The 18,456-nt window shown below is 40.5% G+C and overlaps 1 protein-coding gene across 2 annotated transcripts in view; it reads right to left on the bottom strand.

The window, feature by feature from the left end:
• TMTC1 (transmembrane O-mannosyltransferase targeting cadherins 1) overlaps window positions 1-18,456 on the bottom strand; it is a 239,540-nt gene that overhangs the window by 68,149 nt on the left and 152,935 nt on the right. For both annotated transcript variants that reach the window (XM_054591287.1, XM_054591288.1), the window contains one exon: window positions 4,447-4,614. In XM_054591287.1, coding sequence (XP_054447262.1) covers window positions 4,447-4,614 — 168 coding nt within the window. The remainder of the gene's footprint in view (window positions 1-4,446; window positions 4,615-18,456) is intronic.

Genomic DNA, 18,456 nt, shown 5'->3' with positions numbered 1-18,456 from the left:
GGACCCCCAGGGAGGAGACTGGGGGAATGCTCTCCTCTCTGGGGAAAGGTTTACGAAGGCTGACACTGGGTTGGTCCAGTGAAAGCACAGGTTCCTGTAAACTTCCTGTGGTGAGGCCCGCCAGCTGACACACAGAGCTAGGATTTTAATATAATATTTAAAATGGACATGACCCAAAGGGAATTTAGTCACAGAAGCAGGATCTGGGTCAGTGTGACAGTAACGGCTTACAAAACAGATCCAATTTCTTTCCAGGAAAATTGCTGATTTTTCTTTCCAGGAAAATTTCTATCCAGAGCTAAATAGTTCACGGTAACAGGTAGGTTTTAGAGATAACGTTGATTTCAGCATTACTATAACGGGCATATGTATTGGAATTGATCCTTCTCTCTGTGTGATTAGCACGGTTGTTCTAATTTATGTGTCACAGAGGAACAGGCAATTAGGCCTGAGGAAACACGTTCCTTCCCGAGGTCAGGGCATTGTGCAGCGATGGCAAGAGGAAGTAATAATATTCATAACAGGCAAGCTGACGTGGTTGGAGTAACTGAAGTCCTAGAACATGCTGCTTCTCCCATTGTTGTTTTTGACCTTTATGTTCTCTCTGTGTTTTTATTTTCTGCTGTATTTTTCCAGCCTCTCATTTTACAATGAACATTTTATTACCAAAAAAAAAAAAAAAAAAAAAGTCAAACAACTGGCCAAAGGCAAAACTTTCCGTGCTGCTCTAACCGGCCAGGTCAGGTTGCTTTTCCCACCGGGGTGAGACTCCAACACTTGCCTTCTTGGTGCTATGATTTCATACTTGCAACTGTTTCAATGGAAACATGCAGCTTTGCACACATTTACTCCACAAGGAAATGCAGCATTCATAAATTATACAGCTGGGTCCCAAACCCTATTAATAATTACAACAATGACTATGAAAAACTTCTCTTTTTTAACTCAGGATCTCAATTTTCATGCACTTTGCATTTCTCCCTCACACCCCTCATTTGCAAACAACTTGAAAAAATAATGGAAATAACAAAAGCCACTTATATAGAGCATAACTCCGTATCTGTAGAACATCAATTAGTTTTGTTGGCATCACTGGACAACAGATCTGGAGAACCATGCCTAAATTCCTGATTAGATAACAAGCATTTTTAAAAAATGCATGGTAGTCAACCAAAGGTTAACAGGAAAGATAAGTAAGAAGAATTTGTGTTTATTCTCAAGTCTGACCCTGTTTTAACCTTTGGAATTATGAGGCCCCATAATTCCATATTTAGGATGGCTAGTCCTGAAGGAATGCTCACCTTGAATCAAGTGCTGGACTAAGCACCCATTTCCATAGATTATCTCATTTTATCCCTTCAATAACCTATCAGATAAGAAATATTAATGTATCTCCTATATTACAGATGAGGAAATTGAAGCTCAGAGAGATTAAGACCTTTTTTTTAAGGTTATAGACCTAGTAAGTTATTGAGGAGAGATTTCAACCAAGGTCAATATATGGTTAGAATTGTTCCTGGAGTTGACCGATATCTGATTCCCAACCAAAATGGTACCACAAGATACTAGTAACTTTAGAATTTCACTTTCACAACGTTTTTTATCATTGGTAAGCAAACTATGGCCTTGTGGTCCACAGAAGCATCCAAGTGTTTACTTATTATCTTTTTGGTCTCCTTCTTGAGACAATGGCAGAGTGGAATAGTTGCAAAAGCAAATGCACAGTCCACAAAGCCTGACATGTTTACTATCTGAACCTTTACAAAAGAATTTGCCAATCACTGCTTTACAGTCTCTGTCCTGGAAAGTCTGCTGATCTCTCTGGCTCAGCAATTTTGAGGGAAGGAAAGATAAACGTTTTCTGTGGAGGGGGAGGGTGATCTAGGCCATAAATTCTACGGTTCACTTAAACAGTTAACGAATGGGGTTCAGAGAGACCCTGAGGTAGATGCAAAAGAAAACATGTTGTCTCTGTCTTTCCAAGTATTTCAAAGATTGGGGTGTGGCAGGTATGGTTAAGTCACTTGCCCAAGGTCACATAGTTATTAAGTGGGGGAACTTGGAGTGGAGCCAGGAAGCCTATATCCAGACCTCACGCTCAACCGCTAAGCCTATCTTGCCTCATAGATTGTTGGTAAATGTCTGTTTAATTTATCTGAATATTACTCAGCACAGATGAATATATACAAACATCTGGTTTTGATGGAAAAAGAATATTCTTAAAGTCTCAGATTCTTAAAAGTTTTCTTAGGACATAGATAAATTATAACCAGCAAAATTTTTTTAAAAAACTATCTATAGCTTTGATTTGCACATTACACAAAATTCCATTTGATAACTAAAGGTCTCTCGGGGCACAAAGCCTCTCTAAGCACATATGTGGAATGGCTGTGTTTCAGTAATCAACTGTTCACTTACTATATACTTCCATGTAAAAGAAAAGAAGCTTGTGGATGTAAGGTCAATGAACTTAAAAAAAAAATTTCTGGCATCAACTGTAGAGAGTTTGAACACTAACTTGTTATCCTTGAAATAAACTGCTGCCTGCCAAAATCCATCCCCAAAGTTGCTCCTATTAAGCAGTAAAAATCATTAGAGGATACAACTGCTGTTAGTACCTTTATTCACGCAGGGATTTAACAGAGGGCAGAACCATTTCAAAGTTTCTCATTAAAGTAATCACTACTGGAAGTAAAAAAAAAAAAAAAAAAAAAAAAGCCTAGGAGGAAGTCATATTCCTGAACTTCAACGCAGTGTGTTTACAGAATGACCTCAGCCCTGGGGAGTAGGAGGGAACAAGTCTCCTGTGGGGTGGGAGAACGGCACTGAAGGCAGAGGGGTATGACAGACAATGAAAAGGATCTGAAGCTGAAAAGTGAAAAAAAAATTTTTTTAAATAAAATCAAATCCACACAAAACACCTTACGTGGCTGCAGGACCCTGCAGTATCCACTGAAATACCGATGAAGGCAGTGATGTAGCAGTAACAAATAAACTAATAAGATATGCGTGAGAGACTACTTTTTTCTATTAAAAAGTTACATTGCCCAGTAGTAGAATCCGATACATGATTTTAAAATAGCAGAGGCGTGCAGTGAAAATTTGTCATATTTTGTTGTCCATTCATTCAACTCATTTATTTATTCACCGGCTCCCTCATTGTTGGCAGCCCCGAGTCTGTGCCCCTCTTGCAGGACTTGGATTCCCAGTGGGGAATTCTCTCTCGTCTCCCTCTGTGAAGTCTCAGTAGGACACCAAGGTGTTCTGCCTGCCCTACCTTGTCCCACGGAAGTCAGAGAAGCTTCTTTGGCCAGATCAGTCATCTCCGTGCCCTTGTGGGGACAAGGGGCAGGCACATGACCTAAACTCAAGCTCAGCCACAGGACTTTATTTTCCCCAGGACTTTGACGTGAAAATAGGAAAAAAAAAAAACTGGTATAAGTTTGCCCATGTGTTCCCATGAGAGTGCACGACTGCTCAAGACAGACAATCCAGATGCCTGGTTCCTGTCTGCTACATCCCAGGTCCTCTACCCACCCTTCAGTTCAGTGCACTTTCTCACGTTCTTCCAATATTTACCCCTTTTTCCCCGAGCGCCCCAATTCTGCTTCAGTTGTTTGCCTCAGAAGAATAAGAGGTGGGCACCAGCTGAGCAGGGAACCTAGTAAAAACCGTGTTGACTGAGGTGGCCAATTGTATCCTAAGTCAGGATAGAAGCTAGAAGGGGGCACAGGCTGGGATGCCTGGGGAAAATACTGTTGGGGTGCTAAGTGCAGTAGTGACCGGGGAGCAAAGGTGAAGGTCACCAACACTATGGCATTAGGGAGACAGACTAAGCCCAGGAACACAGTATGACGAGCTATAGTCCCAAAGAGTGTTTACACTTTATGACAGGTTTAGGGCTATAATTTGACATTGTTATATTCAGAAACGGCTTCCACATCACATAATAACTTACCAGAAGATGAAAAGGTCTTCCATTTCCTTGTTCCTAATTAACATTTAAAATAAAGCAACTAGATCACAGATTACAACTTAGTATTCCAGAATATTTAAAGAAAATGTATTGCATTTCTTTTCCTTCTTGTTGTATGCTCACCTTTCCCATTCACTTGCCTGAACAGTGAATTTAGGCTACCATTTTCCGTGTGTTTAGAGTTGATTTTATAGCCCTGCTGATCATGAAGACTCCAAAACCTTCCCATGAACCTTATTTACATAAATTCACTTAACACGAGCTCCTGTAAAACTTTATATAATATCATTTTTAAAAATATATCAAAGTGAAAGCAAAATGAAATTGTATCTTCCATTTAAAATGTCACTAAAATTTTTTTTTCTGGATTAATAAATGTGGTTAGACCCATGTCAGCTCATTTGTTTGCAAACAAATATGTAAGCACAAAAATAAATGGGAAGAGATCACTCTGATCCATCTGATCGTACCTGAATAAGGACTCTCTTGACAGCCAGATTTCATTCTGCTTCACAGTTTTCCAAGAAAAAAGCAGCAGCAGCAGCACGGTGGACACTGTCAGCGTGGTGGCCCCACACCGGTTTAGCCAAGAGCAGAGCTTGTTCAGTCCGTGCACGAAGAGGATGCAGTAGCCCATACTGGAAAACAGGGTGGGGAAGCAGGATTACTTTGGGGGTGCAATGGAGTTCCCCTGAGCATTCTATCCCATACGGCTAACTTTCAAGTGAAGCTTGTCCTGTGAGAGAGAAACAGCAGATATAAGCTTCCTTGTCTCCATACAACATCTACGTGTTGGTCCTTTCAGTTGCATCAGCACATTGGCTATCCTTGGGCCTCAGTGTAGAGAACAGGTTCCTCTTGTAGGCTCACACTGCCTTGGATCTCAGCAGCTCAGGCATCATGAAAAGTCCCTCATGCTTGTTCTTGGGTCCTGAACGGGCTCTCTAACTCTTAATCTTTCATGTTACTGGCAGTGCATCATGCTACTGGCACTGTGTGTCCAAATGTGGACTCCGTGCTACAGCAAGTCCCATGACAACTTTGTGGGAGACAGTGCCTGAGAGTTCCCTATCAGGTAGAAGGATGCTGGTCACCAAGGGCCATTGGTCTCTCTCTCCAGGGACGTGTCACCTAGTATGTGCTATCTGGTCATTCAAGTCCTTAAGCTGAAGAAAAATCTACCTGACAGGCCAACTCCTGAGCCTTGTAGCTGGGAGCTTATCACAGACAAGCTGTATGGATACGATACTCTTGCTGACACTGGCTCAGCTTTCCAAACAGACATGAAGAACCCATTATGCTATCAGAGTGGAATTTTGACATGTTGAAATCATGTCTCTAAAAGCCTTTGGTTTGGTGGACAGAACATGGCTCCCAACATCATCTACACATCCACAGGGATGCTTCTTACCTGATGGCCTCAGAAAAACTCACACTTTTAGTTGTACCCATTATTGCTATGTGCATTTTAATAAAAATCCACTTCATTCCAAAGATAATAACTATAAATTATTATAGGATATTTTAAGAATAATACAAGCTTGTGTAAATAAATCCTACATTAGTCAGACTATTAATGCTATACAAAACCCCAAATTGATATAGCCTGCTTACTTGTTCATTATTTATTCATTTGCTCTCTATTATGTGACTGGTAATACGCACATCACTACAAATACAATTATGAACAAAACAGGGATGTCACCCTCAAAGAACCACAGTCTAGTGAAGGAGGTTGGTTTTGTAAAAGGAAACACTTTAACATTCTCATTTCTAACACATCACCTATAAAAGAAACATCTCTCCACTTTCCTTCTTTTTGCCTAAATGTCTGTGCTTTAGTATCAAAGGTAGAAAAACAAGAGGAAGGAATTTGAGGTTCCTGACTTGGAGACACTGGCAATCAATTCAAGTTAGAGCTCTAATTCCATAGTTCAAGTCCCAAAAGTTGATTGGTCAAGTTCCCTAGAATTTTAGGGTTCACTGTTTGGCTAAAGGGAATCACCACATCATTCACCACTGGGGGATAATAGTTTGAGCCAAAGAAGCCCATCCCAATCACTGCATTTGATTGCCACAAGCACCTTGCAGAGCCCGGTAAATGCCAGAACACAGTCACTAGTGCAAAAAACAAACAAACAGACAAAAACAAGAAACCCACTTTCGACTTTCCACAGCTCTTCATGTTTGGTCTTAAAGGTATTAAGATTTTCTAAAAATCTCCCATTTTTGTACAACTGATCATGCTGATGTCATTAGTGGCACCATGGCAGCTGAAATTCACAAGGCAGCTTGCCATTTACTCCTTCAGCCCTAGCGAGATCCCAAACCCTGACTAAGCCGGGTGCTTCTCTGGCCAAATGAAGGCCTTCCACGCTCCATTCTTTCATTCACCAGATATTTAATAAACACTGATTACATATCCAACATTGTTACAGGCACCAAGAACAGATCAGTGAATAAAACAGAGTGATTGCTATTGTGACGCTGACCATGGGTAGGGAGAAACAGCTGATAAGCAAATAAAGAGTATGTCACTTAGAGAGGTATGACATGTTGGATGGAAAAACGAAATCCAGCAGAAAAGTGACAGAGGGAGACTAAGGTAGGGAGGAAGTTGAGATTTAATACAGGTGATGGTCAGAGAAGGCCTTGGAGAAAAGGTGGCCTGTGAACAAAGCTCTAAAGTGCAGAAGGGCGCGCCATACGGGTGCCCACCTCTGCAGGGGTGGCTGTCTTCTCAAGCCTTCCTTCAGAAAGAGAAGAGGAAGGTGAACTGATTTGTGGAATTAGGCCATACAGCTCTGACATAGTAGAGCAGAGAGAGCTGGGAATTTCAGATTCCAGAGCCCACGCTCCACATGCTGTCCTGTTGCTGGAGTTTAGACCTAACGGCTGGTTCCTGTGTCCCTCACACCTTATCGCACAGCTTCACCTCCTTCCTTCCCAACCGCTCCACTCATGAAGTCTAAATCGCTGCTTTCTGTCTCTGTGAGGGAAACAGAGCTGCCATCTGGCAGAGCAGCGGGGAAGGAAAACACTAAGATTCTGACAGCTCCGGATCGATGGCCACAAAGGCGCAGAAGACAGGAAGGAGTAACAAAGATAGCAAAAATAATTAGCTATCTTATATGCATGTATGTTCCTTGAGTGCTTCCTATGTGCCAGGCACTAAGTATTGTACTTCGTAGGGGACTATTTACAGCATAATGGGACAAGGGCAGTGCTGGTTTTAAATGTATTATCTGATTTAAACACTCAACCCTCCGTATGTTTCATTTCTTAAATGAAGAAATTAAAGCTTGTAGCAGTTAAATAACTTGCCCATAGACCCAGGAGCTAGTAATAGAGTCAGACCAGAAGACCCATGGCCCTAACACTATGCTATAATCCAGGGGTCAGCATGCCTTTCCTGGAAGGGGCCAAGGAATAAATCTATCAGGCACTTTAAGCCTTAAGGCCTCTGTCTTTCCTACTCAACTCTATTTTTGTAGCAGGAAAGCAGCCACAGACACCATGTAAATGAAGGGCATGGCAGTGTTCCAATAAGATTTATTTATAAAAACAGGTGGTAGGCCAGATTCCACACACGGGCCACAGGTTTTTACTCCACCTAAACCAAAATGAAGGGGAACACCATTCCTTTCCACTCAGCACAAGCTGAGTGATAGGTATCAAGTAAAAGGATAATTTTTTTCCAACATCATGGTATAGACATGTGGTTTAAAGAAATGTTAGATTATATATAAATATATATATTTATTTATATATATATATGTGTGTGTATATATATATATATAAAAATAATCTCCACTTAGGGTTGCAAATTTCTTGGAGAGTATCACATTCTTATAAACTTGAATACTGTATCACAGAGATTAAATGTTTCTCTACTATGGCATTTCATCTTTAAACATCTCAGCAGCAGGGGTGAGAATTACCTTCTATTGCTAGGGGCAGGGCAAGTCCTTATTTTTCAAAGGGGAACGTCAATCAAATGAGAGACTACATGTTTTTCTGGCCTCTAGAGAAATGAAACTAGACATGAGTTTGCTCTGGTTTATCTGGTTAAGGAAAAGCTGGGCTCTGACCAGAGACCACTACATAGAGCACAAAGTAGTCAGTGCACACCGCTGTTACTTGACAAAATCATACCCTGGAGAACCCAGAGCCAAACTCTGGCTGCCGAATGTTCGGTTCAACTCAGCAGCAAGATGCATTTTCAAAACACACTTGAGGAGCACCGCTGCTGTCTCAGAGAATGGAGCTAATCACTTGTACACAGGCCGATGCTAACTCCAATTTGAATGTGATTTATTGACAAGCTACTCAGCGTGCAGTGAATACAATAAAGACTTGCCTCTCTTCTTCGTACTTTTATGATGCATACTCAAAGCAAACTAAACAAGAAATGCAAATAAACAATGTTTTTACTTTCACATTAGAATAAAAAAACATTTTAAACCTCTGATAACTTTGTGAGCAATTAAGCATTGTATAAATAGTACAAATGTACTTTCTCAAACTTTGCCCAGAAGCTCGTAAGTGGTAACAGAATAATACTTTCCATTTCCATTTCCATACACTCTCCAAAATGACAATTTTCTATCTTTCAGACAATAAGTCTTCTGTATTTTCAACTTAACTCATTTTTTAAGAAGATTTTTATTTATTTATTTATTTATTTATTTTTAGAGAGAAGGGAAGGGAGGGAGAAAGAGAGGGAGAGAAACATCAATGTGTGGTTGCCTCTTGAGTGCCCCCTATTGGGGACTTGACCCACAACCCAGGCATGTACCGTGACTGGGAATCAATCTAGCAACCCTTTGGTTCCCAGGCCAGCACTCAATCCACTGAACCACACAGGCCAGGGCTACTCAACTCTATTTTTGTAGCAAGAAAGCAGCCATCAACACTATAGCCAGGCCAAGTATTTTATGATATTTGCTATGGCTTCACTTCTTGTTTAATTAGATACAGCAAAGTCAATCTTTTTGTTATTAAGCAGAACAGAAATTCTACCTTGTAACACTGAGCTCAAACAACCCACTGAAAGTGTCCATAAATTTATCTATCATATTAATGATACAAGACAGATACAATCTTCCCATTTTATTACTTTAAAAAATTCCTAACTTTAGCCCTGGCTTGAATGCTCAATTGGTTAGAGCGTCCTGATACACCAAGGTTGGCAGGTTTGATCTTATGTCAGGACATATACAAGAATCAACCAATGAATTCATAAATAGGTGGAACAACAAATTGATGTTTCTCTCTTTTTTTCCTTCCTCTCTTTCTAAAATCCATAAATAAAATTTAAAAATTTTAGAATTCCTAACTTTATATAATTTAAAATGAAACACATCCCTAGTTAACGTCATTCTAATCTGTTGAATCCCCAAATGGCAAATTATTCAATGGTAAGATCTTATTCCAGTCTCATGGATATTGACCCAAAGTGGTTAAACAGTAAAGCCCTGGAACGCTGAGCTCAGAACAGTTGCTTAACTCTGTAGCTGGGAGGCACCAGAAGTCAGTGGACCAGCTTCTGTAACCCAAGACTCGTTAGTGTTCCCATTCCTGCCTTGTTCTTCTATCTTTATATTTCATGGATGGGGAAATTTCTCAGAAGACTGAACATAATGTTAGAGTGTATTAACTTTCTAAAAATGACTGCAAAGGTATCTCTTGTGTATTACCTAGTACCCCATCCTAAAGATATAGGGTAGGTATGAAAGTTTCTCCGTATTTACTTCTCCATGAAATAGGTCTCTTCTCTTCTTTTCTCAGCATAACCAGGGAACAACTGGGAGAACAATGTCATGGTTTTCACCTTCTGAGCACTGCCTAATTCTCTTTTACCTCTTTGAAGGTGAGATGTGTCCTCAAGCTCCTAGTTCACCTACCAATTCTAAAATCAATGAGACCTATAGTGATAAAGAAGACAAGGCTCTGGAGTCAGAAAGCTAAGTGAAATAAGCCAGTCAGAGAAAGACAAATAACACATGATTTCACTCCTATGTGGAACCTAATGAATAAACTGAACTAACAAGGAAAACAGAGACAGACTCATAGATGGAGTGCAGGATGACAGCTAAGGAGGGGAGGGGAGGTTAGAGGGTAGAGGAATTGAGCAAAGAGGAAAAAGGACTCATGGACATGGACAACAGTGTGGTGATTCCTGGGGGGAGGGGGAGTATAAGAGGCCTCAATGGCAATGGAAAAAGACTACAATAAACAAATAAAGTAAAATAAAACAACCGATTTGCACCTCAGTTCTGACATGTACAGTTGTTTGATCTCAGATACATAAGTTCTCTAGTTCTTTGTTTTCTTATTTTGTAAATGGAAATGATCTTACACTGTGGACACTAGTTGATACATACTAAAGAGTAAATTATAACATTAATATTATGTTATAATAATAGCATTATTAGGGAGTTATTTTCTGCTACCTAGAGTGTAAGGCGGAAAATGTGTAAAGCTTGTATTCCTGGTGGAAACAGATGTCTCTATATAAAGCTCCTCTAAATGCATTAATGTCCTAAGGCCCCAGGACTCTACCAACGGCAGTGAGACAAATGTGTTCTGGGACAGCCTTTCAGTTTGGGGATTCACAGTGAGGAAAAGGAATCCACTGCAGAATAAGGAGTCTGGAACTGGATCTTCTGCGCCACTCACGCATTCTGTGGCCACAGATTTCCTCAGCTGCATGAGGACTTATTTGTTTATATTATTTCTTTATATTGCCTGCCTTAAGGTAAATGAAATACTGTATGTGGACGTGTTCTGTGAACTGAATACAGCTATCAGTGTACTCAAATATTTAGTATGCTACACTCTATTACATCAATAAAATGTACCCTATAAATCATTAAAAATATGTGGTTAGATCTGTAAATACACCATAAGAAATCCACTTTATCAAAGTCCAGACAGACTCAAACTGTCTAATTTATAGGGCAATTATAAGTCTTTAAAGAGCACTCACCAAAAACGCCCTTAAAACCACAAGCTTCCTTGTACAATAATGTTTGTTTCAGAAAGGTTTGTTTCCTTTATGAAACAAACTATTGCAGAAAGATTCACTTGTAGAATGTGAAATACATAGTCATGCATTTTTGTTAATGTGAATTCATAGATCTCAAACACAAAAAGCAAATCTTCCCTTATACCCAATTCAAATCTTTCTCTACTCTGTTGTTGTGAAAGGAAAGAAAATGCAACGTAAATCTTTTTGGTGAATTAATACACAAGGAGGAAGCTTTTGTATTCAACTTTGAGAAGAAATAAATATTAATTGTTTGAAAGTTCAAGCTGGTTGTTTAAGGACAGAGTAACGTTTCATTCATTTTTGCACCCTGAACACTGGGCATATGACTCAAGCTGCTCCATGAGTGCCTGACCACTGCGGTTGAAGGTATCAGAAACTAACATGGAGACAAAGAGGAGGCTGACAGGCAATCCAGGTCGAGCCTGGAGATGATAAGACCCACAGTGACCTACTGCCCAGAAGACTGTAATGCACCCAGGACATGGGAATTTCCCCTGGTTGGTGCCTTCGCCCCAGACCTGGCCTCTTTCACTTGTGGCCTGGTGAGAGAAGTCACAACCACGTTTTCCATCTGGGTCTGACAGACCTTTTGGCTAAAGCCAAACACTTCCCAAGTAACTACACAGCTACTTATAAAAAGTCAGAAAGACCACCTTCTCCATCATCCTATGACACATTCATCTCTAGGACTTGGATTCTGCCATTTCTTCTTCTATAAACTGTCACATTCTAGAGTGCAGCTTCTTTGTTTTTGAAGCAAAGGCATAATGGACAATCTACTGGTTTTGCTGACCCCTCCACTATTCCTTATGTTAACACAGCCCTGACCACACAGGCACAGGCTGTCTCACATGTCCAGTGTTCTTTAATCCTCAACAGCACTCTTTTATGAGGCATCTACTGTGCCTGGTACTATGACAAAACACAGACATACAAATTGGTGGTCCCAGTTCACACTAGAGCAAGACAGTCCAGATTTCTAAAAGAGTACAAAGGATTTTTTCAGATTACTGAAATCTGTGTAAAAAGTCACAGGTAAGAAGATCTATTTCCCTGTGCAAAATCCAAGAGAAGAAGAAATAGATTCACTAATAACAAGAGGTTTTGGTGGGAAGAAGGCTGAAAAGGCCACACTTAAGTCCACCCACATCCTCCAGGCAAAGCCACGGCCAACTGTGCATGACACTGGGCATGTGACGTGTACTCTTTAGCCTCTTCTGCTCACAAAGGCACATTTCAGAGCCCTTAGTATGAGTTCCAGATCACTAACAGGCTAAGCTAGCACTGTTCACTTTTGAGCACCTGGGGAAGGAAAAGCCTACACCTATGCTACTTTGATTTCCTTTGATGTAGATTCACTCGATCTTCTCATTTGCCCAAAGTAGGCTGAAGAAATGACTTGCAATTATCTAGCATAGCTTACAATATTTTTCACATATATTATTCCATTTGGTCTTATCTGAATCCAAATTATACTCCCCAAATTTAACTTTTGAATCCTGTTTTCTAAGAAATTTGCTATTCAACCATTTAGGACTTAACAGATATAAGCATTCATCTGTTACAATTAATAGGGTTCCATAATATTAAGGTCACGACTATAGTCTAGTAAATAACTGTTCAAACTCATCCCCACCTTGCGCCCTGGGCTGAGCTCAACTAATTCAGCACAACAGACGGGCCAGTTATCTTCTGCCCATTAGCACCCGCCTCTTGGCTCACTTCGTTCTTACCACTGCTCTGTTCTGTGTTCTATTTGTCTGTGGTTCACAAGCTGTAGTTTTAGAACACATTCATTTGAGTCCTTCTTCCCTTCCTGCTCATAACCTTCACACTCACCCCCATGATGTCTTGGTGACTGCCCACCAGTCTGGCGCTGCCCTACTACCTTCCCTACTTAGGCACTGCCCTACAGAGTAACCCTCATTGGACGAGGTCTAGTTCCTAGGTCTCCACCCTCTTCTGAGTTCAGGTCTCAAAGGGCTAGAGGGAGCAGTGCATGCCGGCACAGCAAAGAGCAAAGAGACAAACACGTTGTCAAATATTCCCATCTTCACCCTATGGTGTTCTGAAGGGTAACGTTAACTGACTTCTGGAACCCCAGTGTAGGTTAATAACCAGCGAGAAACCTCTGACTGTGTGACACTGGAGGTTTGCCCCACAAAGGACTGGAGACATGGAGGGAGTGGTGGGAAAGCTTGACAGTCAGCTCTCTTTTAAAATATAGTAACTTGGAAGATACCATCTTTAAAACATTAGAATTTCCTTCTAACTAAAAATACTTTTTTCATTACCCCAATCTTGAATTTCTTCTCCAACAGTATCATTAGTCTTTACTTTCTGATCACATGCTAGTCTCGCTTTATTGTTCCCTAGAGTAACAGTATGCGGCATTTCTGTTTTCCTTTTGTCATTTTCATTGTGACAAAGGAACACCTTGTTGTTTTAAGATGACCATGACAGAAATGCATATAAATGAATTCAGAGCTAAAACTAAATAAAAATTGAGTGGATTTGAGTAACTTAGCCAACATACACAAACGCACTTTTACACATGTATCCTCAGAGGGCCAGTGCTCTTGACCTCGTAACTGTGAAATCTGCCCATCGGTCTATCTCCTAGGTTTTAGTTGAGTGGCTTTGTGAAAAGCCCAAGTTGCTTCTTTCATCCCTCTAATGTGTTACACAGTGGGAATTTCAAACAAAGAATCAAACTAAGAGGCAAAGAGACTGAATATCTGGCTCAACCTGGATCCTGGGCTTTTTACTATTCCTGTGACTTGGCCCACTCAAAATCTGGTTACTTGTGTCATCTTAGGTGGCTTAACCTTGTCTCATCCCTACTAGCCACGGCCTGAGAGAGACTCAAGATGCTAGACTCAGTACCAACCAGTCTTATGGGTTATCTTACCCTTGCTTTGAGCCCCTATTTAGATATCAGGCTTCAGCCCAATTCCTGAGTATCTTCCCATGGGGTTCACCCTTTGAGATCAAGAGACAAACCTCTGACCTGTTCTCATGGACCGCGGCCTCTCTTAATAAGCTGTCTGTATTATTGGCCCTTGAAGATAAAAGGTTGGCATTGTTCTTGTTGTCAGGGCCCCATCTCGTCCTGACATGCACTCCTTGTTGTTAATTGCCTACATCAACTTCTACAAATCCCCGCTCCTACTGCTTAGGAGGACACTCTCCGAGGCCGTAGTAGAGGCCTCACTCCACTGCCTGCTGTCCCCTTGCAGGCCCTTCAGGGAGCCTGTCCTCATGGCGGATGCACTCCTCCTTTTCCTCCCTTTCCCAGGGAACACATCCCCCTTTCCCTCCTGGGCCCATCCTGCCGAAGCTGAGCAGACAGAGGTGGTCCCAGACCAGTGCATGACAAAATTTTTGTTTAAGATCTTAAGGGAAAAAAAAATGTTTTCTATAAGGTTATTTGAAATCACAGAAAACAGTTGAACTCTGGAGCAGGAAAAAAAACTTAAAGATCATGTAGCAGTGTTTATTGGAGTTTTAGATTTCCCAAACCAGTAAAATTTCAAAAAAAGGGGGGGGGGCTGAGTGGGTGGAGGAGAAACTGACAACGGCTATGTGACCCTGCCGCTCTCCGTATTTCTCGGGAACTACTGAACGAATGCAACCCTCTGGTTCTAGAGACTGGATAATGGCTTCCCCCACACTGCCAAGCAGTCGGGGGCAGATCGGGGAGTGCTGATTCCCCATTCAGTCTCCTTCCTACTGGATTTGCTCAGGTAAGATTTTGTTGCAATCAAAAAATGTCTCTGCTGATTTCAGTATTTGGTAAATCTTTGATTCTCTCTTAAACGATCATCACTCTCCTCCAGCAACTCTGAAGAAGGATGTGCATAGATGGCTCATCAGAAGGGGTCCCCAATATCACATGACAGAGGTAGTGTTACTTGAGAGGTAACACGTCTTATTTTGCAAGCTGAAAATAAATGCTGCAGTGTTGTTTCAACTGCAACCTGTGTAAGATTTTAAAATCCCATTTCAAGTTGATAGGTATGATTTGAAGGTATTTCTCAAAATTGAAAATGAATGAGAATCATCTTTTCCCCAATTTTCCATGTTAAGTCTGTCCGCAAGGGACTACACAATTCAAATGGCATCTCTTTGTAAGAGTAGGGAAATCTTTTTTTCTTTCTTCCTTCAAATACATGTTATCCTCTGTGGTTCCAATTATTCTTGATCAGTTCTATTCACAATACTGCTGCAGCCTTCACTTATTCCTGCCTATTCTTTTCCTGTCTCCACTCATTCATGTTTTCTTAAAACAGCTTAGGAATTTGCTCTTTGGCACTGAAGTGAATAAATCACCTTTAACCTGGCATATGAATGGATACCTGAACACACACTATGACTTTATTTAAGCACTCTGAACAACTATTTCTGCTTCATTGGTTCTAAAAAATTTTAGTCCTTTTAAGCATTTTAATGTGGTTTTTATAAAATAAAAAAAAAGGTAAACCATCAAATTATATGGTACTGTTGAAATAAGAATATCAAAATTTCTGTGAAAGAACAATTTAAGTCCCAAACTCCTCTGCCTCTTCAAAAAAAGACATCAACAAAATTGGCATTTATCATCAGAAAAAAATATTTTTCCAATTTTTTTTTTTTGTGGTGAAGTTCTGACCCTAAAGCTGTGCAGTGCTAAATAGCCTACTGCTGTTGCTTTTTCCACATATTTCAACTGAAAGGAAGTGCAAGTGAGAGGAAGGTGATATTTTCAGTCTTTTCCAGCGTAGGATGGAGGGAAGTGAAAAGATTTAAGTGGCTTGTTCATTATTAGGCATAAAGGTGGAAGATGAAAGAGCATTGTTAGAGTGTCTCATTCTGGGCTTACCTTGTAAAATGGCCAAGTCAGCCCCCGGGACTAACGGGACTCACCCATGTCCAGGGAGGGCGGATATAACTTCTGTGGGGTTTATGAATGAGATTCTAAGGCCTGGACTTGATTCCACAATAACTTAAAACATTTAATGTGTAGGAAGTTCACCTTCCTCAGGAGGATCAAGAACAGAGCTCTTTACTTCATTTTCCTATTGCTTGGTAAAATTTTTTGAGACCACATAGAATTTCTGCATAAATATAATGATCCATATTTTCAGGAACACTATTAAGTATACTGTGCGTATGCTTTCCTTAAAGTACTGGGTAGTGATGCTGTGGTGGGAACCAGCTGTTTCTTGTCAAGGTCAATAATGGAAAGAGTGTCATGCAGAGAAGATTCCTGTGTAAATAAAAGGCTTGGAACACGTTCTTCACCATCATCAAAGCCCACGTGTAGGCTTATTAAATGCAACAGGTATAATCCAATGCTCTGACACCTTCTGAGGGATGCGAACAGCATCTGCAAAATTCTGTGTGGCCCCTAAGAAGATTTTGGTAGCCAAAACTGAGATGGGGTGGCTGGTCACTGCTGGGTAAAATTTTTTCCAGAAAAAGCCCTTATTTTCATAGAAAACTGTCAATATTTTTAAACTGGCTCTGATGAAGCCATTAGTACTCTCTAAGCCCAAAGCATAGAAGTTTCCCCACATAGGCTTGAATTTCTGACTCAGCCTGGACTGCCTGGACCGCCTGGACCACCTGAACAGCACAGTGACACACCTTTAGATAACGATGGAATCCTTTGTCACAGTAAAAGAGGTCCCTGTGGTATTAGTTACAATAATGGCCGTGAAGAAACACTGGCATTCCTTAGAGGCAAAGTGTCTCAAAAGACTTGGGTTTCCTCCACTTCCAGCCTCCCAAAATCTGCATTAAACTCTCAGGGTTGTGCTCAGAGCTGTGGACCTGGCCCAGCACTCTGAGCTCTTCCGCAGCTCTCAGGGCCGTCTGGAAGGGGCAGGAGAGCACCTCCGCCTCCTGTCACAAGGCTTTGACATCTGCAGAGACTACGACTCCGGAGAGGGGAGCGTGGCCTGGCTGGGCACAGTGATGAGGTGGATATTAATACAGGAGATGCCAGGCAGTAAAGAGAAATCCTCAGAAAATGATGATTTAGCTCCAACACTGCAATGCATAGCTGCAGGAACCTGAGGGAAAAGGACAACCATCTTTCTAACGAAGGCCAGTTTACTGAAATTGATTTTGGATGACTCTGCACCAAGTTTGCACAATGCAGCAAAATCCAAATTGCTTCTGAGAGGCAGGCACTTGCTCTTGGCAAAATTGATGTTTTTGTCACATTCAGAACTTTTCTTTTAATCCAAATCAGTGTATTCTTAGCAGAAAAAAAGACAGGAAGACTACTTAGTCTTTTTCATAAACAAATGAAAGAAAGTCAGCGAAAGGTCTATTTAAGATAGAGCAGTGTGGGAAGAGCTAGTGCTGACATGATTTTTGGAGTGTTGGGAGGACCTACCTACGGGGGTGAGAGGAAACCCTTGCTTAAAATAAGATATTCCACAAATAGTTAATGACAATGTTATGGATTGCCATAATGTTCACCTAAGGGTCTCTTTCAGGAAAATAAAATTTTAACTTCTTATCACAAATTATTCCCTTGTGTCTGGATTAGAACATGCATAATTAATTCTTTGTCACCAGAACCCCAGACTCTTGAGGATTTAAATCATACCACTCTTGGAAACATCAAGTCCTGATCACCAAATGGAGTTGAGCTGAAAGTACTTTACCAAGTCCACATTTTCTCCTTCTTTTCAATTGAGAAGAGCACTAAGATGTTACTATCGCAGAAGCAATATAATCTGGAAGCTCTGCCACTTACTAGCTATGTCACCTGGGGAAGTCACTTCATTTCTCAGATACCAGGCTTTATTTTTGTAAAATACGAATAATGGTATCAGCTACCTCAACTGATTAAACAATAATACTTGATATTTATTAACCATGTACAATACAAAGATGTTCTAAGTTTTATATGCGATCATCTCATTTAATGCTCACAGTATCTCATTGAGTTGGGTGTTATTACTTTCATTTTATACAGATAAGGAAACTGAGGCTTAGTGACATCATGCTTATGTTTAAGCCAGAATGCCAGCACAGGCACTCTGACTTCAGAGACATGCTATTAACCACTACCTACAGTGTGAATTAACTGATATAATAAATACAACATGCTTAGCATAGTGGCTGACATAAAGATTCAATGAAAGTTCTGATATGATGAACGTTAAAATGGTATTATTGAGAATAATACTAATTTAAAGAATATTATGACATGTTAAATGTTTAGAGAGAACTATGCCTTTTTATTAATATGTAGTTAGTAAATTCTTAGAGGGAAGAAACTGAGATTCACTTATTTTTGTAGCCTCACATGCCACAACAATATGCCTGGCAAAGGTGCTCTGTGAATATCTGTCAAATGAAGAATGAATATCAACCTCACTAGAAATCATCAGTAATATAGAGAAAACCCAACTGAAGCCACTTTCAG

This window comes from Pteronotus mesoamericanus, unplaced genomic scaffold (assembly GCF_021234165.1).
Source record: "Pteronotus mesoamericanus isolate MK-2021 breed Mesoamerican mustached bat unplaced genomic scaffold, CSHL_Meso_final scaffold_21, whole genome shotgun sequence".
NCBI classification, from domain to species: domain Eukaryota; kingdom Metazoa; phylum Chordata; class Mammalia; order Chiroptera; family Mormoopidae; genus Pteronotus; species Pteronotus mesoamericanus.
This window is presented reverse-complemented; position numbering and strand designations above follow the sequence as displayed.